The sequence below is a fragment of the Pteropus alecto genome, unplaced genomic scaffold (assembly GCF_000325575.1).
Source record: "Pteropus alecto unplaced genomic scaffold, ASM32557v1 scaffold75, whole genome shotgun sequence".
Classification (NCBI taxonomy): Eukaryota; Metazoa; Chordata; class Mammalia; order Chiroptera; family Pteropodidae; genus Pteropus; species Pteropus alecto.
The window spans coordinates 31,743,018-31,758,202 of record NW_006440638.1 but is presented as its reverse complement, the minus strand read 5'-3'; the positions used below and the strand labels follow the sequence as shown (position 1 = coordinate 31,758,202).

The window sequence follows — 15,185 nt, the reverse complement described above, 5'->3', positions numbered from 1 at the left end:
TCTCTTTGCAGCTCAAGATCCCCTCCATTCAGTACACAGAGCGGTGCCGCCTGGTACGCAGTGGGAATAAGCATTTTGATGAACACTGCCTCCCCTCCACCATCTGTGGGGAGATGAATGAGCTCATCAACACGTCCCGCAGGGACAACTTTCTGGTCTACCTGCAGTGCTGGAAGCTCTGTGAGTACTACGGCCTCCCACTGACGGAGGACATCCTCGTGAAAGGTAAGAGCCTTGGTGGCTGGCCCTAGAAAGATGCCTCAAGTGGCCACCTGAGGTTTGTCCTTCCCCAGCCAACATGCACCCAGCCAAGCTGCTGCAGCCTGTGGTGGGGACATTGGGAAGAAGGAGAGGGAAGAGGGGAAGAACAGCTCAGCCTGTTTTGCTGTGAGATAGAATTTCTAGAATCCTGGAAGTCTGCAAATTCCACAAGCCTGGAGGTCTGTGTTCCCCAACTGAGCTTAGTGAGTTGGCATTTTGTACAGGAAGTTCCAAGGACCAGTGTTCTGGGCAAGGGAGCCCCAAAGTTGAGCAGAAAGGAACAATCCCAATTTCAAAGAGGGAGATTTGATAGAACTGACAACCTCTGTGCTGTGTTGGACATTTCCAGAACCACTTTCCTAGGTCAGGCACATCTTTTGGCTCTTTCACAATGCTGAGGTAGGAATGTACCAAGAGTCAGGTTCCACTGAGGCCCTTTGCTTTCTACTCACACAACAGGACTCGACACTGAATTTCCATACTGGTTTCACCCTCTGCTTGAGGGAAGAATTGTGTTTTCATATATCCAGGCAGACCTGAAACCGCCACGTCTCTGGGTAGAGTGTGTGTTTCTGAGAGATGGGGACAAGGATTGCCCCCATATTCCCATGATGACCACAGAGCAATATTGACACCTCAAATTTATGAATTTATAAATTTAATGGGCAGATGCCTCTCTGTGCTTTAAAATCATTAACGGCAAGCTGCATATGGGGAGGGGTTTTCCCATAGGAACTTTGCGGGAACTGTGGCCATACTGGGAAATGAGGCTTTCTAAGAAAGGGCATATAGAGAGTGGTATGACTTACATGAGAACAAGAGTTAACAGTCACAATTGATTATTTCCATCCTTTTCCCAAGAGAGAAGGAAGCAAGCGCTAAATGTATAGGGCCTTGGGTCTTGTATTAGAGCTTCCATAACAAAATTCCTCAGACTGGGTGCCTTAAACCACAGAAGATTTATTTTCTCACAGTTTTGGAAGCTAGAAGTCTAAGATCAAGGTGCTAGTGGGGTTGGTTGCCTCTGAGGCCTCAATCCTGTGTTTACAGATGGCCCTATCTGTATGAGAGATGGAGACAGGCCCTGTCTCCAAATACAGATTCAGAGGTTCTAGGAGTTGGTGGGGGACATATACATTGGGGGAGGGGGACGCAATTCAGCCCATAGCAGGTCTATAGAGGGAGATGTGGCCAAGGGCCTTCAGGAACACAGGGCAACCAACCTAAATAGTTATTGTCTCCTGCACATGCTGTACCCTGGTTTGGGTAGTCACTTGTGGCCCGCCTGGGCTGGGAGGGCAGAGACAGAAGATCCTGCAGCTCTGGACACTGACTTTTCACCAAATCATCTTTCCTTCTTTCTTCCTCAGGGAGCCTCGCCTTCCTTCATCATTTACATCCTTTCATCTTGGTTAGTGGTGGAGCTACATCTATCTTCTGAAATGTAGGCAGGCTTGCCACACACTCTGGACTGCTCTTGTGGGTCAGGTCTTTCCTCTGGTTGTGCCTCCTTTGTCTCCTCCAAAACACTGAGCCACTAATGATTCTCTGGTTTTTGCCAGTGCATGGGTCTGGGAGCTTCCCCTGTCTGTAAGATCTCACATTCATGAGCACACAGGAACATCCGTGGGTGGGCTCCCTTTTGCTTCTGATTGGTCTAGATGGAAAAGACTCCAGTTCATTTCTGACCATTGTTCTGGCCACTATTGGCTGTCTTTATGACAGAGGCCTGTTCTGCTGTGGGTAAAGAGCAAACTGGGACTTCCAGGTCTGTGTTCTAGACTAGAGCTTGGTAGGCTCAGATTCCAGACCTCAAGCTCATGGACCATAATTCTAGAACATTAGGCATTTCCCCTCTCCCCAGTGAATATAGCTTTATTGTTTTTCTACCCTCCTCTCCAATTTTATAGATAATAATTGCTCACTTAAATTTTTTTGAAAACATAAAAATCCCCCCGGCCTGAGTTGACCACTATTAATATTTTAGTGGCTGTCCTTTCACAAACCTCTTTTTCTTTTCCATTCACACGAAATTATTTATGTAAATCATTTTTTTTAAATCATGTATGTATATATTTTAAATGTAGTTTGAAAAAAATCCTATATGTCTTTTTTAAATGTTGATGCTGTATATCCCCTTCCCTCTCCTCCTTTCTCACCTGCACAATCTCTGCCCTCTCCTCAAATAACCAACATTCATAACCTGGAGTGTAACCTTCCACCACTTTTTCTAGAACATAAGCTCTTTGTGTGTTATCATCTCAGGACAAGCACTGCTGCATAGTTGCAGGAAAATGGAGACCCTGACCCAGTGTTTTTATGTTCTGCACTTCTTAGGAAAGTGTCCCAAGGTTATCTGTGAGACAAATTCTAGGCAAGGAGAAAATTACCATCGACTAGATCTAAGTTAACCTAATGAAGTGCTGGATGAATCTTTCCTCTTCCTCCTAGGACTTCTGACCAAGATGCCCCCTGCAGAGTGGGGTATGGGGCCTTATGCTCCACCCTAACTGCACCCCGGCCCCCCGACCATTGCCGATCTGGTTATAAATAAGCTCTCTTGTCTGTAGTCCAGTTAGCAGTATTGTACCAACTCCATTTCCTGATCTTACACTACGGTTACATGCATACCTGGGAAATATTGTGGGTTCAGTTCCAGACCACCATGATAAAGCGAGTATCCCAGTAAGTGAGTTGTAATCTTTTTACCAGTGGAGGGTTCTGCCTTCCATTTGTAAAAAACGCACCACCTGTGAAGCATAATAAAGTAAAGTGCAATAGAATGAGGTCTGCTTAGAAAGACCATGTCACCCTTGGGAAAAGCTGGAGAAGGGTCTAAGAGGCCTTCTGCACCATTTTTGTAACTTGCTGTGAATCTATAATCATTTAAAAATTAAGTTTAAAAATGCATACAAGAGTCTACAGCTATGCTACCCTGAATAAGCCCGATCCCTTGTGATCTCGGAAGCTAAGCAGGGTTGGGCCTGGTTAGTACTTGGATGGGAGACCACCTAAAACAAACAAACAAACAAAGAAATAAGTGATTGTAAGCTGACAAGGTCCTTACAATCTGTGAGGTCAACCAAGGGTTGCCTCACCTAAAAAATAAAAATAAAAAAAAATTAAAAAAATAAAAATGCATACAAGAAAAAAATCTTTTTAAACAGAAATGTAAATTTATCTAAAAAAAAAAAAAAGAGCCTTCCTTTTCCCTTTGCTCCAAATGCTCAGGGCAGGGAGGGGTCTTGGCCTGACAAGCCATGTTTCTCTTGCTGCTCACAGCCCTGCTGTACCCGGGGGACAAGATCATTTTCCAGAAGGACCAGGTGCGCCCGATCCGGCAGCCGGGAGGCTACTACTCAGACTTTAAGGTCTTCAGCCCAACTCTAGCCCTGCTCAGTTCCCTGGACTTTGAAGAAACTATGGCTAAGAAGACCAACAAGCTGAGTGTCAGACCCCCTACCCCTTCCATTTTCCTCTTGCCCTGCTGCTGTCCCTTCAGCTACAGAAGCTGGGATGCTGACATACTTGGGGTGTCACATTGTATCAGTATCTCTGTCCTAACCTGACATGTCCAACCAAGTCACCATAGCCTGACCAGTCCCTGGTGTCACCCCTGGCACATGTCTCAGGGCCACAGCCTCCTTGCCTCAATCCCACATAGCCACCCACCTGAACACATCCTATATGATCTCATGCTTTCTGGAAAAGATTAGAAAGAGGTTCTTCTTAAAGAATCGAGGAGGCCCCTTCACCAATTATGGGCCAGGTGTCAGGGGCCCTGCAGAGGACAGTGATGGCAGCCCATTCCCCTGCCCTGCCTTCCCTGGCAAGAAGGGGACTTGCAGCCCCTGGGTGGAGGAAAGAACTCTGCACTGGGTACTATTCCTTACCCTCAGGTCAACCCCAGTCCTAAGAAAATGTCCTTCTTTAGAAGGAGGTGAAACATGGGCAGGCAATGAGCCAGCATCCATGGGTGACTGCAGATTGGAGAACAAAAGGCCTCCTGCAGAGAGATGGGGCCAGCGTGGGAGGAGGACATGAGAGCTGAGTGGATACCATGAGTGGGGAGGGACCCAGGACCTGCCCATACTCTGGATCCCTGCCAGCTGCCCACTGGGGTGGTATGGACAGAATGGCTTGGGTGGGATGCAATAGAGCCGAGTGGAAATCAGACAGGCTGCGGGTTAAATGAACAAGTTACTTCTCTTCATCTGTGAAATGGGCATAACAGCTCCTGCCATACACAATGAGGATGAGAGAAGAAATCCATGTAAACTTCTTAACACAGTGTTTGGCAGATAGTTGGCCAAACTATCTGAGCAATGATCGTCAGGACGTTCTCAAGTGCAGGAGTGGCCTAGGCATGCAGGTGGGGCTGTCCACAACTCTGGTTGGGAATATACTTGAGCATGAGCCAGGCAGGTGATGACCTAGAGGGCCCTTTCTGATCACTTAGTGACTGACTCCAGCCCCTGGGTGGCTGGCATCAATTCCTGAAGTGAACCTAGGAAGTGGGCAGGAACCTGAGAAAGGGACTTTGTCCATGCTTAGGTAGGTTACAGCTGTAAAGGATAAAGAGACGTCACCTAGGGCAGGGATGGACGTTGGTTTTATGTTGCTACTTAGATTGCATTGTGAAAGATTCTGAGGCTAGATGCAGGCTGGCAAGGAAAAGGTGCTGTGGTCGATTTGTGATGTCTTCCAGGCCCAAGGTTTGGGGAGTTAGTTTTCACTATCCTTATCTCCAAGGCTGTATTTTGTCCTGGCATGGGAAGTGGTTGTATGGGGCCCCCAAATGATTCTGATTATTGAGCATCTCTCCTAACTACCCCAGGAGGTCTCCATTCTGGGAAATGAGAAAACTGAGGTTCTGAAAGGGAAAGTGACTTACCCAGAGTCACCCAGCCAGCCAGATTATGAGCCAGGTCTGGCTGACTCAAGCCCACTGTATGTTCCACTGGAGCCTGGGCAGGGAGGGGGCGGACAGAGACAAAGCTCCACCCCAAGTACAAGAAATTCTCCTTCCAAAGCTCTAGTTTGGACTCAGAGATGAGCCCACTCCTGTGGACCCCAACCTACTCCCTGGGACCCCATTAACTTTGATTTCCCCTCTCCTGACACGATAACTTCCCTCTCTTATCCACTAGGAAACTACCAAAGAAAATCAAGAAAATACGTTTTAAGGAATTCGAGGAATTCACCAGGTCTGTAGCAATCATCTAACTCTGGAAAGGGGAGTGGGTGTGAGGAAGTCTAGCTTCACTTTGGAGGAGTTGCCTGGGACTCTGCATGTTCCATGGTACTCTTAGCACAGCATCTGGGGCTTAGTGTTCAGAAGCTGAGAGGCAGTAAACAACTTAGAGTGCCAGGCAGACACTGCTCTGGGTCCTTTCTATATGTTAACGCATTTAAATCTTCTCAATGACCCTATGAAGTTACTCTTAACATACCCAATTTACAGAAGAGGATACTGAAGTACAGAAAAGTTAATTATCTTGCTTAGAATCACACATCTATTAAAGTGGTAGAACAGAGATTTGAATCTAGTTATGCTGGCTCCAGAGGATGTACTCTGAACACCACAATAAAATGCTCTAGAGAACAGATGGTATACACTTAAGAGTTTGGGTTTTAGAGGAAGCAGGTTGGGAATCAAGCCTACACTCTGCCACTTGGTCACTGTGTAGCTTTGGGGAAATGACTTACCCTCTCTAGGCCTCTGGATCCTCACTGGTAAGGTAGACAGGTTAAGAGAACCTACCACATGGAACGGTAGTGAAGACTGAGATAGTGAAGCACTTAGCATAATGTTACACCTCTACTGTGGTCACAGTTCGTTTGCTCTGCTGAGGAGCCCTGGCCCTGGCATGTCCACCATAACAACATTCTCTGTGTCTTCTCATTTTCTAGAAAGCTGAAGGCGAAGAGGCCCAGTGGTCCACAGCAAACCCACCCCAATTTCTTCTGGCCAGGTCACCTCCTTGACAAGCTGCAGATCTACCTGCCTACTGTGACCACAGATAGGAGCCTGGCGCTCTTCAGTTGTGTCCAACACCGGCCCCATGCCTACTCAGCCACCTACCATCCTAACCACTGGTGGCCCATTAAGAATATGAACTACTTGACTTGTGCCTATTACGATGCCCCCAAGGTCTACCACATCAACTAGTGTGGTCCAGGTGTTGTCACACCTAGCCATCCTGGGGCTGGGGACCAATGTGGCTAGCAGCCCAGAGCCATAGACAAAGAGGAGTGTCAACCAGACAAAAGAAGTCATTTCAGTGAGGTGGCCTAGGCCAACTCTCTCTAGAGCAAAAGTGTCTAGGGTCTCAGAGGCAGATGTATCCACAAAAAGACGTGCAGTTTTTGAGTATTTAAAATAAACCAGGTTGGAGTTTTTTTCTCATGTCACCTGTGATTCAGCTGATGTGATTTCTTGCTCACGTGTTTTGAAATCTGGGGTCCTGAGCCTGAGGTAATATAGCAGGCACATTCCCTGGGATCTCAGGGCCCACAGGGAAGCATCAGGCACTGTGGGGAGCCCTGTGCCCTCCTCTGAAACATGTCTCTCACCGCTACCCCCCCCCCCTCCGCAAAAAAAACCTGAGCTATTTGGGTCACTACTTCCAAGTATCTTGGGTCTCTTGCTATTTGCTGTTTGCTTCATGAGCCTTTCACCTGATTAATGGATCTGACTCCATCAAGACCTTTTCCTTCATGACCCACATTTTATGGGCAGCTATTAACACAGTGCCCCCGTGCTCTCATCTGACTTCCCACAGTCTGAAGGATAAATAGGATTCATGAGGTGTGGTGCAGTCACAGACTCAAAGGGGTTTTAGTCTCAACTCTATTGCTTACCTGCCATTTGACCTGGGACAAGACATTTCACTTCACATTTCACTTTTCTCTGGCTCTCCTCAAACTCCCCTTCACAGTCAAAACGTCATGAAAGAGTTAACATTCGCTCCCACCCTTCTCATTTCTCATTCAGTTAACAACACAATCCAATTTAGCTTTTGTCTCTATCTGGCCCCTGGAATTACTCCTATCAAGAGCACTGATGACATCAGTATTGTGGAATCAAAGAACATTTTTTTCCCTCCTGAAATTCGATTTTCGGAAATCAAAACAAACAACAACAACAAAAAAACCCATTAGGTTTTAAAAGCAAAAGCTAAGCAAAATGAACCAAGAACAATGAAAAACTAGGCAGTTTTGCATAATGGCTAGAAGTGTGGATTTGGGAGTCAGATCTCCAAACGTCAGATTCTAGATATGCAAAATGGGGAAAATAATAGGCATACATCATAGAATTGTGGGAAGAAAAGTAAACCCATTGAATGATAGCTGTTATACATAGTCTTATTGCTATTTATAAATTCTCGCGAGGGAATTATTAGGAAATCTCTGTTTTGTTCCCTCCTGGCCACTAGTTGGCGCGCTTTGAAGCAGAAGACACGAGGACGAAAATAATCTAAAAGCTGGAGGTGGAGGAGCGGCTTCAACTTCTGGCGGAAGTGGATGCTCGCCCGCCAGGTCTTAGAAGCTCAGAAAGAATTCCAAATAGTCTACATAGTCCTAACGGGAAGATATAAAACATTCTCAGTACTACTCTTAGAAATTAATGTCCAAAAAACAACGAGTATCTCTCGGCATTTTTTCAGTATTATTTCTCTGACGTTTATTTTCTTCGAACAACCAACAGCCGGAAGTTCTCGCCTCTTCCCAGCTAGGACCCAGAGGTTAAGTCCCGTCAGCTCTCGCGCGCCACTTTCCCTTCTCTTCCTCGGCGCTTCTACGGAGGTGGCAGCCATCTCCTATTTGGTGAGTCTTAATCGTTGGTCATCTGCGTCTCTGCAGTCTCCATCAGCTCCCATCGCCCCCTGGTGAGGAGGCCCGCCCTTCCGAGCGGTCTTCTCGGTGGGTATTGTCCTTGTCGCCTGGCTGGAGCGTGTACAGGAATAGACGAAGTGACCCAGCCGGTGATGAAGGATCGCTTACCGGGCCCTCTTGTGCTCCTATGGAGGCCGTCTGGGGTCAGTCTAAGCTGCGGACAGCCCTTTTGAGGCCTGGGGTCGCAGGCCGCCGTTGAGGCTAGATTAAGAGGGTTTCTGGGGATCGTGGAGGAATCCGCGGGTTGCGGCTTGACCGGCCTGGGCTCGAATCATGGGATCATTTCGGTCAGCGGTATTTGCTCACGTGTATTTTTCTGCATCTGATGTCCGACGCTCCCCTCCCCTCCAGTATCTGGCCCTGGCTGGCCGCTCTCCTTTCCCCCAAAAATGAGCTACGAGTGTTGACTCGTATCAGTGTACAAAAATTCTGATAGCTGATCAGGATCCTTGGGAATATGAAACTGCGTCCTTGTTTTTGAGGAAGTCATGGTACCAGTGGGGGAAAGTCATGAGTTTATTGAGTGCCTGCTGTGTGCGAAACAAATTGGTTGCTGTGAAGAAAACGGGGTGCTGCCGTAGGAAAAAAGGGTAGCCGAGGACACCTCGAAGGAGGGTAACTTTCGAGTAGATCTCCAGGTAAAGCAGTTTGTTCGAAGGCCCAGAGACGTTTTAGAAGTATGTCATGTTTTTGTATATTTTTTGAGCGTATTGTAGTCTGGCAGCACTCTATAGGGGGAATATAAGTTTCTTTGCTGTACATTTACTTTGGTCTGGGCACCTCATTTATTCAATGTACAATATCGTTTCCATTTTACAGATGAGAAAACAGACTCGGGTTTATGGAGCTTGCCCAAAGCCCATGTAACCAAAAAGAAATTTGGCCCATTTGAGGGTTGAGACACTTTGTGGAGTGAGATTTGCTGTTTTTTGCAAGCTGAGACTGGGGGTCAATTTATTTTAGGTCAGCTGTTGGCATTCATTCTTGGTTTTGAGCGGGTGAGGTGACTTCTTACCTCCCAGGATCGCATCTGGAGAGTGGCTTATATTCTTCCAGCTTCGGAGATGGGAGGGAAAACAAGCCTGGCAGAGGTACCCATTCCATTCCCCGCTTGCTCAGTAGCTGGTGATTGGAAGACACTCTGCAACAACGCTTAAGCCCTGGGCAAGAAAGCCTCATTCTAGTGTTACTCTTTCTCTCACGGTCTCTGTCTCTCTTTTTTTTTTAAAGGCATCATGGCTGCCCTCAGACCCCTCGTGAAGCCCAAGATTGTCAAAAAGAGGACCAAGAAGTTTATCCGGCACCAGTCAGACCGATATGTCAAAATTAAGGTAAATGGTCTGTGTTGCAAGTGTGTTGGGATGAGGAAAGGGATTCCTAAATAAGATTTGGATTTCTGACATTACCAAGTTGGAAGGTAATGTTTGGCAGATAAACCAGACTGGTTGGTGGAAGAGCACACTGTGGAAGCCCAGGTGTTCCTGAATATGCCTTAATGGCACTCAGTCCCTTGCTGCGTAAGTTGAAATTTAAATGACAAGGGACACTTGGCTGTTGTGAGGTGTCTGGAGGCCTGTAGTTGTATCATACTTCAGGTGGCTTTAGAATGGTAGAAGAGATATGTTATCCTTATTTTATGGGTGAGAAACCTTAGGTCTTGAGTGTGATGTCAAAACCCACGTTCTTCATCTTACTCTATACCAGCAGTCCCCAAACTTTTTGGCACCACAAACCAGTGCTCCTATGAGAATCTAATACCTGATGATCTGAGGTGGAACTGAGGCAGTGATGCTGGTACTGGGGAGTGGCTACAGACGAAGCTTCTTCAGTCACTTGCCTGTCACCTCCTGCTGTGTGGCCCAGTTCCTAACAGGCCACAGACTGGTACTGGTCTATGGCCCTGGGGGTTGGGGACCCCTGCTGTACACAATCCCCTCACATTCTACTGGTATGTAATCTGCTTTTCCTTTGCTTAAAAGGAATGTGGATGTGGGTCTATTTCTGGTGGTCAAATGCAGGATCCCCTATTTTTTTCCACCAAAAAAATACAAAGAAGTTGTGAAATCCTATTACCCAAAGACAACTGTTTGGCATGTTACCTTTTCATTTGGTCCCCTTTTTTACCTCTAAAAGGAAGACTTGGCAGCATGCACAGACACTAACCCACCTGTGTGTGTTCTTTTAGCGTAACTGGCGGAAACCCAGAGGCATTGACAATAGAGTGCGCAGAAGATTCAAGGGCCAGATCTTGATGCCCAACATTGGTTATGGGAGTAACAAGAAAACAAAGCACATGCTGCCCAGTGGCTTTCGGAAGTTCCTGGTCCACAATGTTAAGGAGCTTGAAGTGCTGCTGATGTGCAACAAGTGAGTTGGATCCCACCTCTGGGTTCAGGTGTCAGAAGTCTGCATTTGTGATAATTTTTAATAGGGACTCTAGACCTTTTAGAATGCATTTGGAGGAGTTGTACATTCTCTCAGGAGCTTAGCAAATGTTTGTTAAGGACTTTAAAATGTTTCTTTTGCTGGGGTTGGGGACAGAAGATTACTTCTGAAAAGCATAGAAACATAAGACCTGGAAAGGGGAGGACTTTGCTTGACAGTACAAACACTGCAGTGTCCTTTTGGCAGTTGTTTCCAGAACATTGCTTTATTTATGTGGGAGTTGGGAGGGGGAGATCAAATGTAGCCTCAGACCTAAGGGGCACTTAAATCATGGGTATCTTCAGAATGCTACAAGAATGGAGGGGTTGCTGCCTGATTTAGAACTCAGTGTGACCTGAGGTGGAGAAAAGTAGGACTGCAGGCAAAGAGGGCGCTTACACAAAGTTATAGACATCCAAGAGCATATAGAGGGGTCACAGCATTAACTTTCTCATTGTTTTGAGAAAGTCAGACATTTGGTGAACTCTGTGTAAGACTTTCAGTCTGCTTAGGCCAAAACTAGGGCAGTGGGTTGAGGAAAGATTCCTTGTGGTAAGTGATATAGACACTTTGAATCTGGATAAGAGGGATTGTTATTTTTTGGTTAAGGAGAGGACAGTTTATTTTCTTTCTTGTTAAACAAGCTAAATCCCTGCATTTTCCTAAATTAGGATATGGAGAGAGGGCAACTAACAGGTCACATCTGGGTGTGTGCATGTTTACAGAGACCTTTTTGGCTGTAATGATTGTAGACACAAGTAATAAAAATGAAACCATTTTTGGTTGAGTTTCTAGGCTGGAAATTTAACCAAGCATTGAAATGCTGGAAATTTTCTTTAGAAAGGAGGAGCGTAGGAATTAATGGTGGATCCCCAAACTGCACTAAGCAGGTTGATAGAGAATTATGACAGAAAGATGTAATTTAATGCCTGTTTAAGCAAATGATGATTGTGGTGCAAATGTTGCTGGTTGCCATATACTCTTTTTTTAATAGCTTGGCAGTTTGTATCAAGAGCCATAGACATACTGTGAATCTGTGACTTTTAACCCACAAGTTCCATTTCTGGGCATTTGTCCTTAAATAATTAAAACGCTGGGAAACTTCATATGCTGATCATTGCAGCAGTAGCTGAACAGTTAGAAATATGATTGGTGAATGGTGAGTATAGCACTGAGTGGAATGTTAACGCATACATAATAAATGTCATGTATGGAAAATGCCCAAGCAGAGGGGAAAGTATGTATAATATGTACAGTCTTCTTTCTGCTGAAATTCTTTCAGGGGTAGACTGTCTTAATCCACAATTAATGGCTTCATAAAACACCTCCTTACTGAAATGTGTTTATTAGGCCAATTTGTTATCAGATCGGGGCATGGTATAGCTTTGAGGAACAGAAGAGAACCGTTCCTGGCACACATGTGCTCAGGAAATGTTAGTGTTGCTTACTCACTGGCTGACTTGAAGCAATGTTACTTTCTACTTTATATCTACAGCAGTCAAACATGTAAAATGTTTATGATCCGGGCCAGGGAGCCCTTGGCTTAACCAGACTGTTGAAGTATGCTCTACTACTTTGCAGAATTCCAAAACTTTCAGAAGCAAGTCCAGGCTCCCTGAGACTGCCCTGAGTTGGACAGACAGGCCAGAAACTCTGAACTTGGAGTTGGGCCGAGCTATCCTGGCCTTGTCCATTACTGAATATATGGTTTGGGAATTGTGGAAGTTGGCTTCCTTGTCTCTGAAATGTAGGTGATACCTGGATTACAAGGCTGCTGAAAGGATTAAATGAGGGTTCAGAGGGTGCTTTTTGTTGATGCTAGGAACCACTTTAAGAGCCTTGCTAGTACCATGAAATTGGAGGGGCATGCAGGTGTCATTCAGCAGCAGCTTTTCTCAGTGCCATGGCACTGGAGGTGAAGTGACCAAAGCGTATTGCCTTCCCACTTGCTCCTTACCCACTTTCGGATTCTCTTCCAGATCTTACTGTGCTGAGATTGCTCACAACGTCTCCTCAAAGAACCGCAAAGCCATTGTGGAAAGAGCAGCCCAACTGGCTATCAGAGTCACCAATCCAAATGCCAGGCTGCGCAGCGAAGAAAATGAATAGACAGCTTGTGTGCACATTGTATTTGTGTTAATAAAACCATAAAATTCTACCATCTGGCATTTCCACCCTCGGTTTTACTCTTCAGTTTGACAGCTTATCACATAGCTCGTTCTTTTGCCTGTTAATGCTCTGGAATCTTCCACTTGGAAGAGGTTTATAAAAGGATACTTGATGCTTCACAGGGCACAGGCCTCAGGTGCCCACATGAGCCTTGATCAGCTCCAGGTGGGGCTGGAGGAGACTTGGCCCTCCTAACAAGGTAGGTTATAAGACCCTTGATTTAAGGGCCTTACTTACAGCTTGGAGCAAGTTGTGCTTAGCCTCATTTTTGTAAAGTTGGATGACAGTTACCCTGTGTGGTTTTTGTGAAGATTGAGATGAGAAAATGTGCATGAAAGGATCCAGGTAAATTTCTTTCTTACTCCCGTAAATTCTTACTGGTACTGAAATAGCACCATCTTCTGTCCAAAAATACCCAACTGATGACATCTATGCATGATCAGCCTTGGATGTTTGAAGATTGCTTTCAATCTCCCTTACATGACCTCCCCCAGCCTACTGCTTTTGTTTCTAAAAGTGTGGGATCCTTAAATGGTGATAATGGGGCCTCTTGGGACTCAGAATTTAACTACAATCCTAAACCCAAGCAACAATAGCTAGAATTTAGTTTTTAATTTTAAGGTTATGATACCCAAGAAGTGGTATTAAGTGGCAGTACAGGTCACATGGGATATGGTATGTGGTCCTCTAGTGCAAGGCATGCTTATAGGGTGTTCCCCCCCACCCTATCCTGGTCAGTGCAACAAAAATTAGTTAAAATTTTTTTGGTATGCTAGCCATGGCTGGATTTCAGGCCCTTAGTTCCAGTAAGTGCCTTTCTCACAGCTTGACTGCCTCCTGTTCAAAACCTAGTCTGAAACATTCGTTGAATAAGTTGTTGGTCATTTTCATGACTAGGTTGACTTGGGACATACTGATACTGGGGTGACTACTAAGTAGAGGAATTATGCAGAGAAAATAGTTACAATTTAGGATCTTTTATTAACCTAGCACAAAATTCTTTTGCTTGTCACTTAATTCTCTGTCCTCAATACTAAAAACTACATGTTCAAAACTTTCCTTAGGACAGACCAACTGGTTATGCCTAGGTGTGGTGGCATGAAAGATGGTTTGTACTTACATGCTTTCCTGTTTCCCTGTTTGCCACATAAATTAAAGAAACACATTAGCCCTAATTCCCTACCCACCCCCTCCCCCTGCAAGAAAACAAGATTTCTGATTCATCACTGCCAATGAAAAAGCATTTTTTTAATTCTAAAATGTGACTAACTCAGAAGTACCTGAGTTTTTAAGATACCCAGCCAAAGCACTAATTTTTGGCAGATGATCAAATCAAGTGAATTGAAAAAGTGAAATTAGTGACAAATCTGGGACACTAGTGGGAAGGCAGGCCAGCCTGCTGCCTCCCAGCAGCTGTGAGCATGAGACGACATCAATGTTAAGTGCTCTGTGAGGCAGGGACTTGCCAGCTTAAAATAACCAGACAGACCAGTGTGAAGTCACATCAATCTTTGTGTGGGAGGCCTGGAAAATTATGTCCTGTTGCTTTGAATTACTATCCTGAGTTAAAAGGGCCCAACTTTTGGCAGCCTTGGAGCTTCAGCTTGGGGCCTATGTGTTGGGGTCCCTGGTGAAGGCACTGTAAGCTCTGAACAGGAGCAGGAGGGCCCCCAGGGAGATCAAGAAAGGACATAAGTAAAGGCCTGTGGCCTTTGGTGGTGGGAAGGTGAGGCCTCAGCCTTGGGAGGATGCCTTTCTCTTGAGGAGGCGCCCATTTGGGGGCTGACTAGCTGAGTTCCATTGAATCTGTGCTGGGGACTGAAGCAGAATCCTTCTGGATGCTTTCAAAGAGGACAGCAAGTTCAGGGTTGGATCTGATTTGGGAAGAGAAGTCAGCCATGATGGGGCTTTTCCCCACTTCTGGGATGGTCAGCAAGGCGGCCACTGCCCTCATTGCAGAGCGCTTCAGTTCATCTTGCTTCTCAAACTCCTGCTTCACAGAACCAGCTTTGACCTAAAGCGGGAAACAATGAGCCATCCTTCACTGAGCCAGGCCTCCAAAGGGCTTCCTGTCAACCACCTATAATCTTTGTAAGCTCAAATACACACTCCTCTCCTTCACAGTCTGGTTCTATCTAGCCTCTTGAGTTTCTTCCACCTCTGGGGTTTTACACCAGCTGATTTTCCAAGAGGGCAGTTGTCATTTTAGTCAGCTTCAAAGTCACCTAAAGGCCTCTGACCAATCTAAATTAATTTTATTTTTGGTAATTGATGGTGACAATTGCTATTAAGTGTTCACTTAATCTCCCCCTGACAAAAAGTATTTGGCTATCTCTTTGATTAAAACGGCTCTTGGTACCACAGGACTTAATTAAAGATCACTGATAGTCTTCTGCAGTCCATTCTGTAGATGCAGCTGGAGAGTAAATATC

The 15,185-nt window shown here is 45.6% G+C and overlaps 3 protein-coding genes and 1 non-coding gene across 8 annotated transcripts in view; 3 read left to right on the top strand and 1 right to left on the bottom strand.

Moving 5' to 3' along the window:
* The window catches only part of MBD4 (methyl-CpG binding domain 4, DNA glycosylase), a 28,546-nt gene extending 21,871 nt beyond the window's left edge, over positions 1-6,675 (top strand). Inside the window, exons 12-15 of one of the 2 annotated variants that reach the window (XM_015593821.2) lie at positions 12-180; positions 3,544-3,703; positions 5,412-5,468; positions 6,175-6,675. In XM_015593821.2, coding sequence (XP_015449307.1) covers positions 12-180; positions 3,544-3,703; positions 5,412-5,468; positions 6,175-6,433 — 645 coding nt within the window. In that variant the 3' untranslated portion in view covers positions 6,434-6,675. Of the gene's footprint in view, positions 1-11; positions 226-3,543; positions 3,704-5,411; positions 5,469-6,174 lie in introns of both variants that reach the window. The other variant, XM_015593820.2, reaches the window with a different exon arrangement.
* Positions 6,676-7,934: 1,259 nt separating this feature from the next.
* Positions 7,935-12,747, top strand: RPL32 (ribosomal protein L32). 4 transcript variants are annotated; one of them, XM_006917640.3, is made up of 4 exons: positions 7,935-8,091; positions 9,391-9,491; positions 10,346-10,527; positions 12,564-12,747. In XM_006917640.3, the coding sequence occupies exons 2-4, from the start codon at positions 9,396-9,398 to the stop codon at positions 12,691-12,693; spliced, it is 408 nt and encodes a 135-aa protein (XP_006917702.1). In that variant the 5' UTR covers positions 7,935-8,091; positions 9,391-9,395; the 3' UTR covers positions 12,694-12,747. The 4 variants fall into 4 exon arrangements, with proteins under 4 accessions (XP_006917702.1, XP_006917703.1, XP_015449317.1 ...); XM_006917641.3 differs by having other exon boundaries at positions 8,040-8,187; XM_015593831.2 differs by lacking the exon at positions 7,935-8,091 and adding an exon at positions 8,133-8,153.
* LOC112484492 lies at positions 9,173-9,312 on the top strand. The gene has a single exon (XR_003048029.1). It is a non-coding gene; the product is annotated as a small nucleolar RNA SNORA7 (small nucleolar RNA).
* Positions 12,748-13,714: 967 nt separating the features above from the next.
* The window catches only part of CAND2 (cullin associated and neddylation dissociated 2 (putative)), a 29,644-nt gene continuing 28,173 nt past the window's right edge, over positions 13,715-15,185 (bottom strand). The window contains exon 15 of the mRNA XM_006917637.2: positions 13,715-14,767. Coding sequence (XP_006917699.1) covers positions 14,540-14,767 — 228 coding nt within the window. The 3' untranslated portion in view covers positions 13,715-14,539. The remainder of the gene's footprint in view (positions 14,768-15,185) is intronic.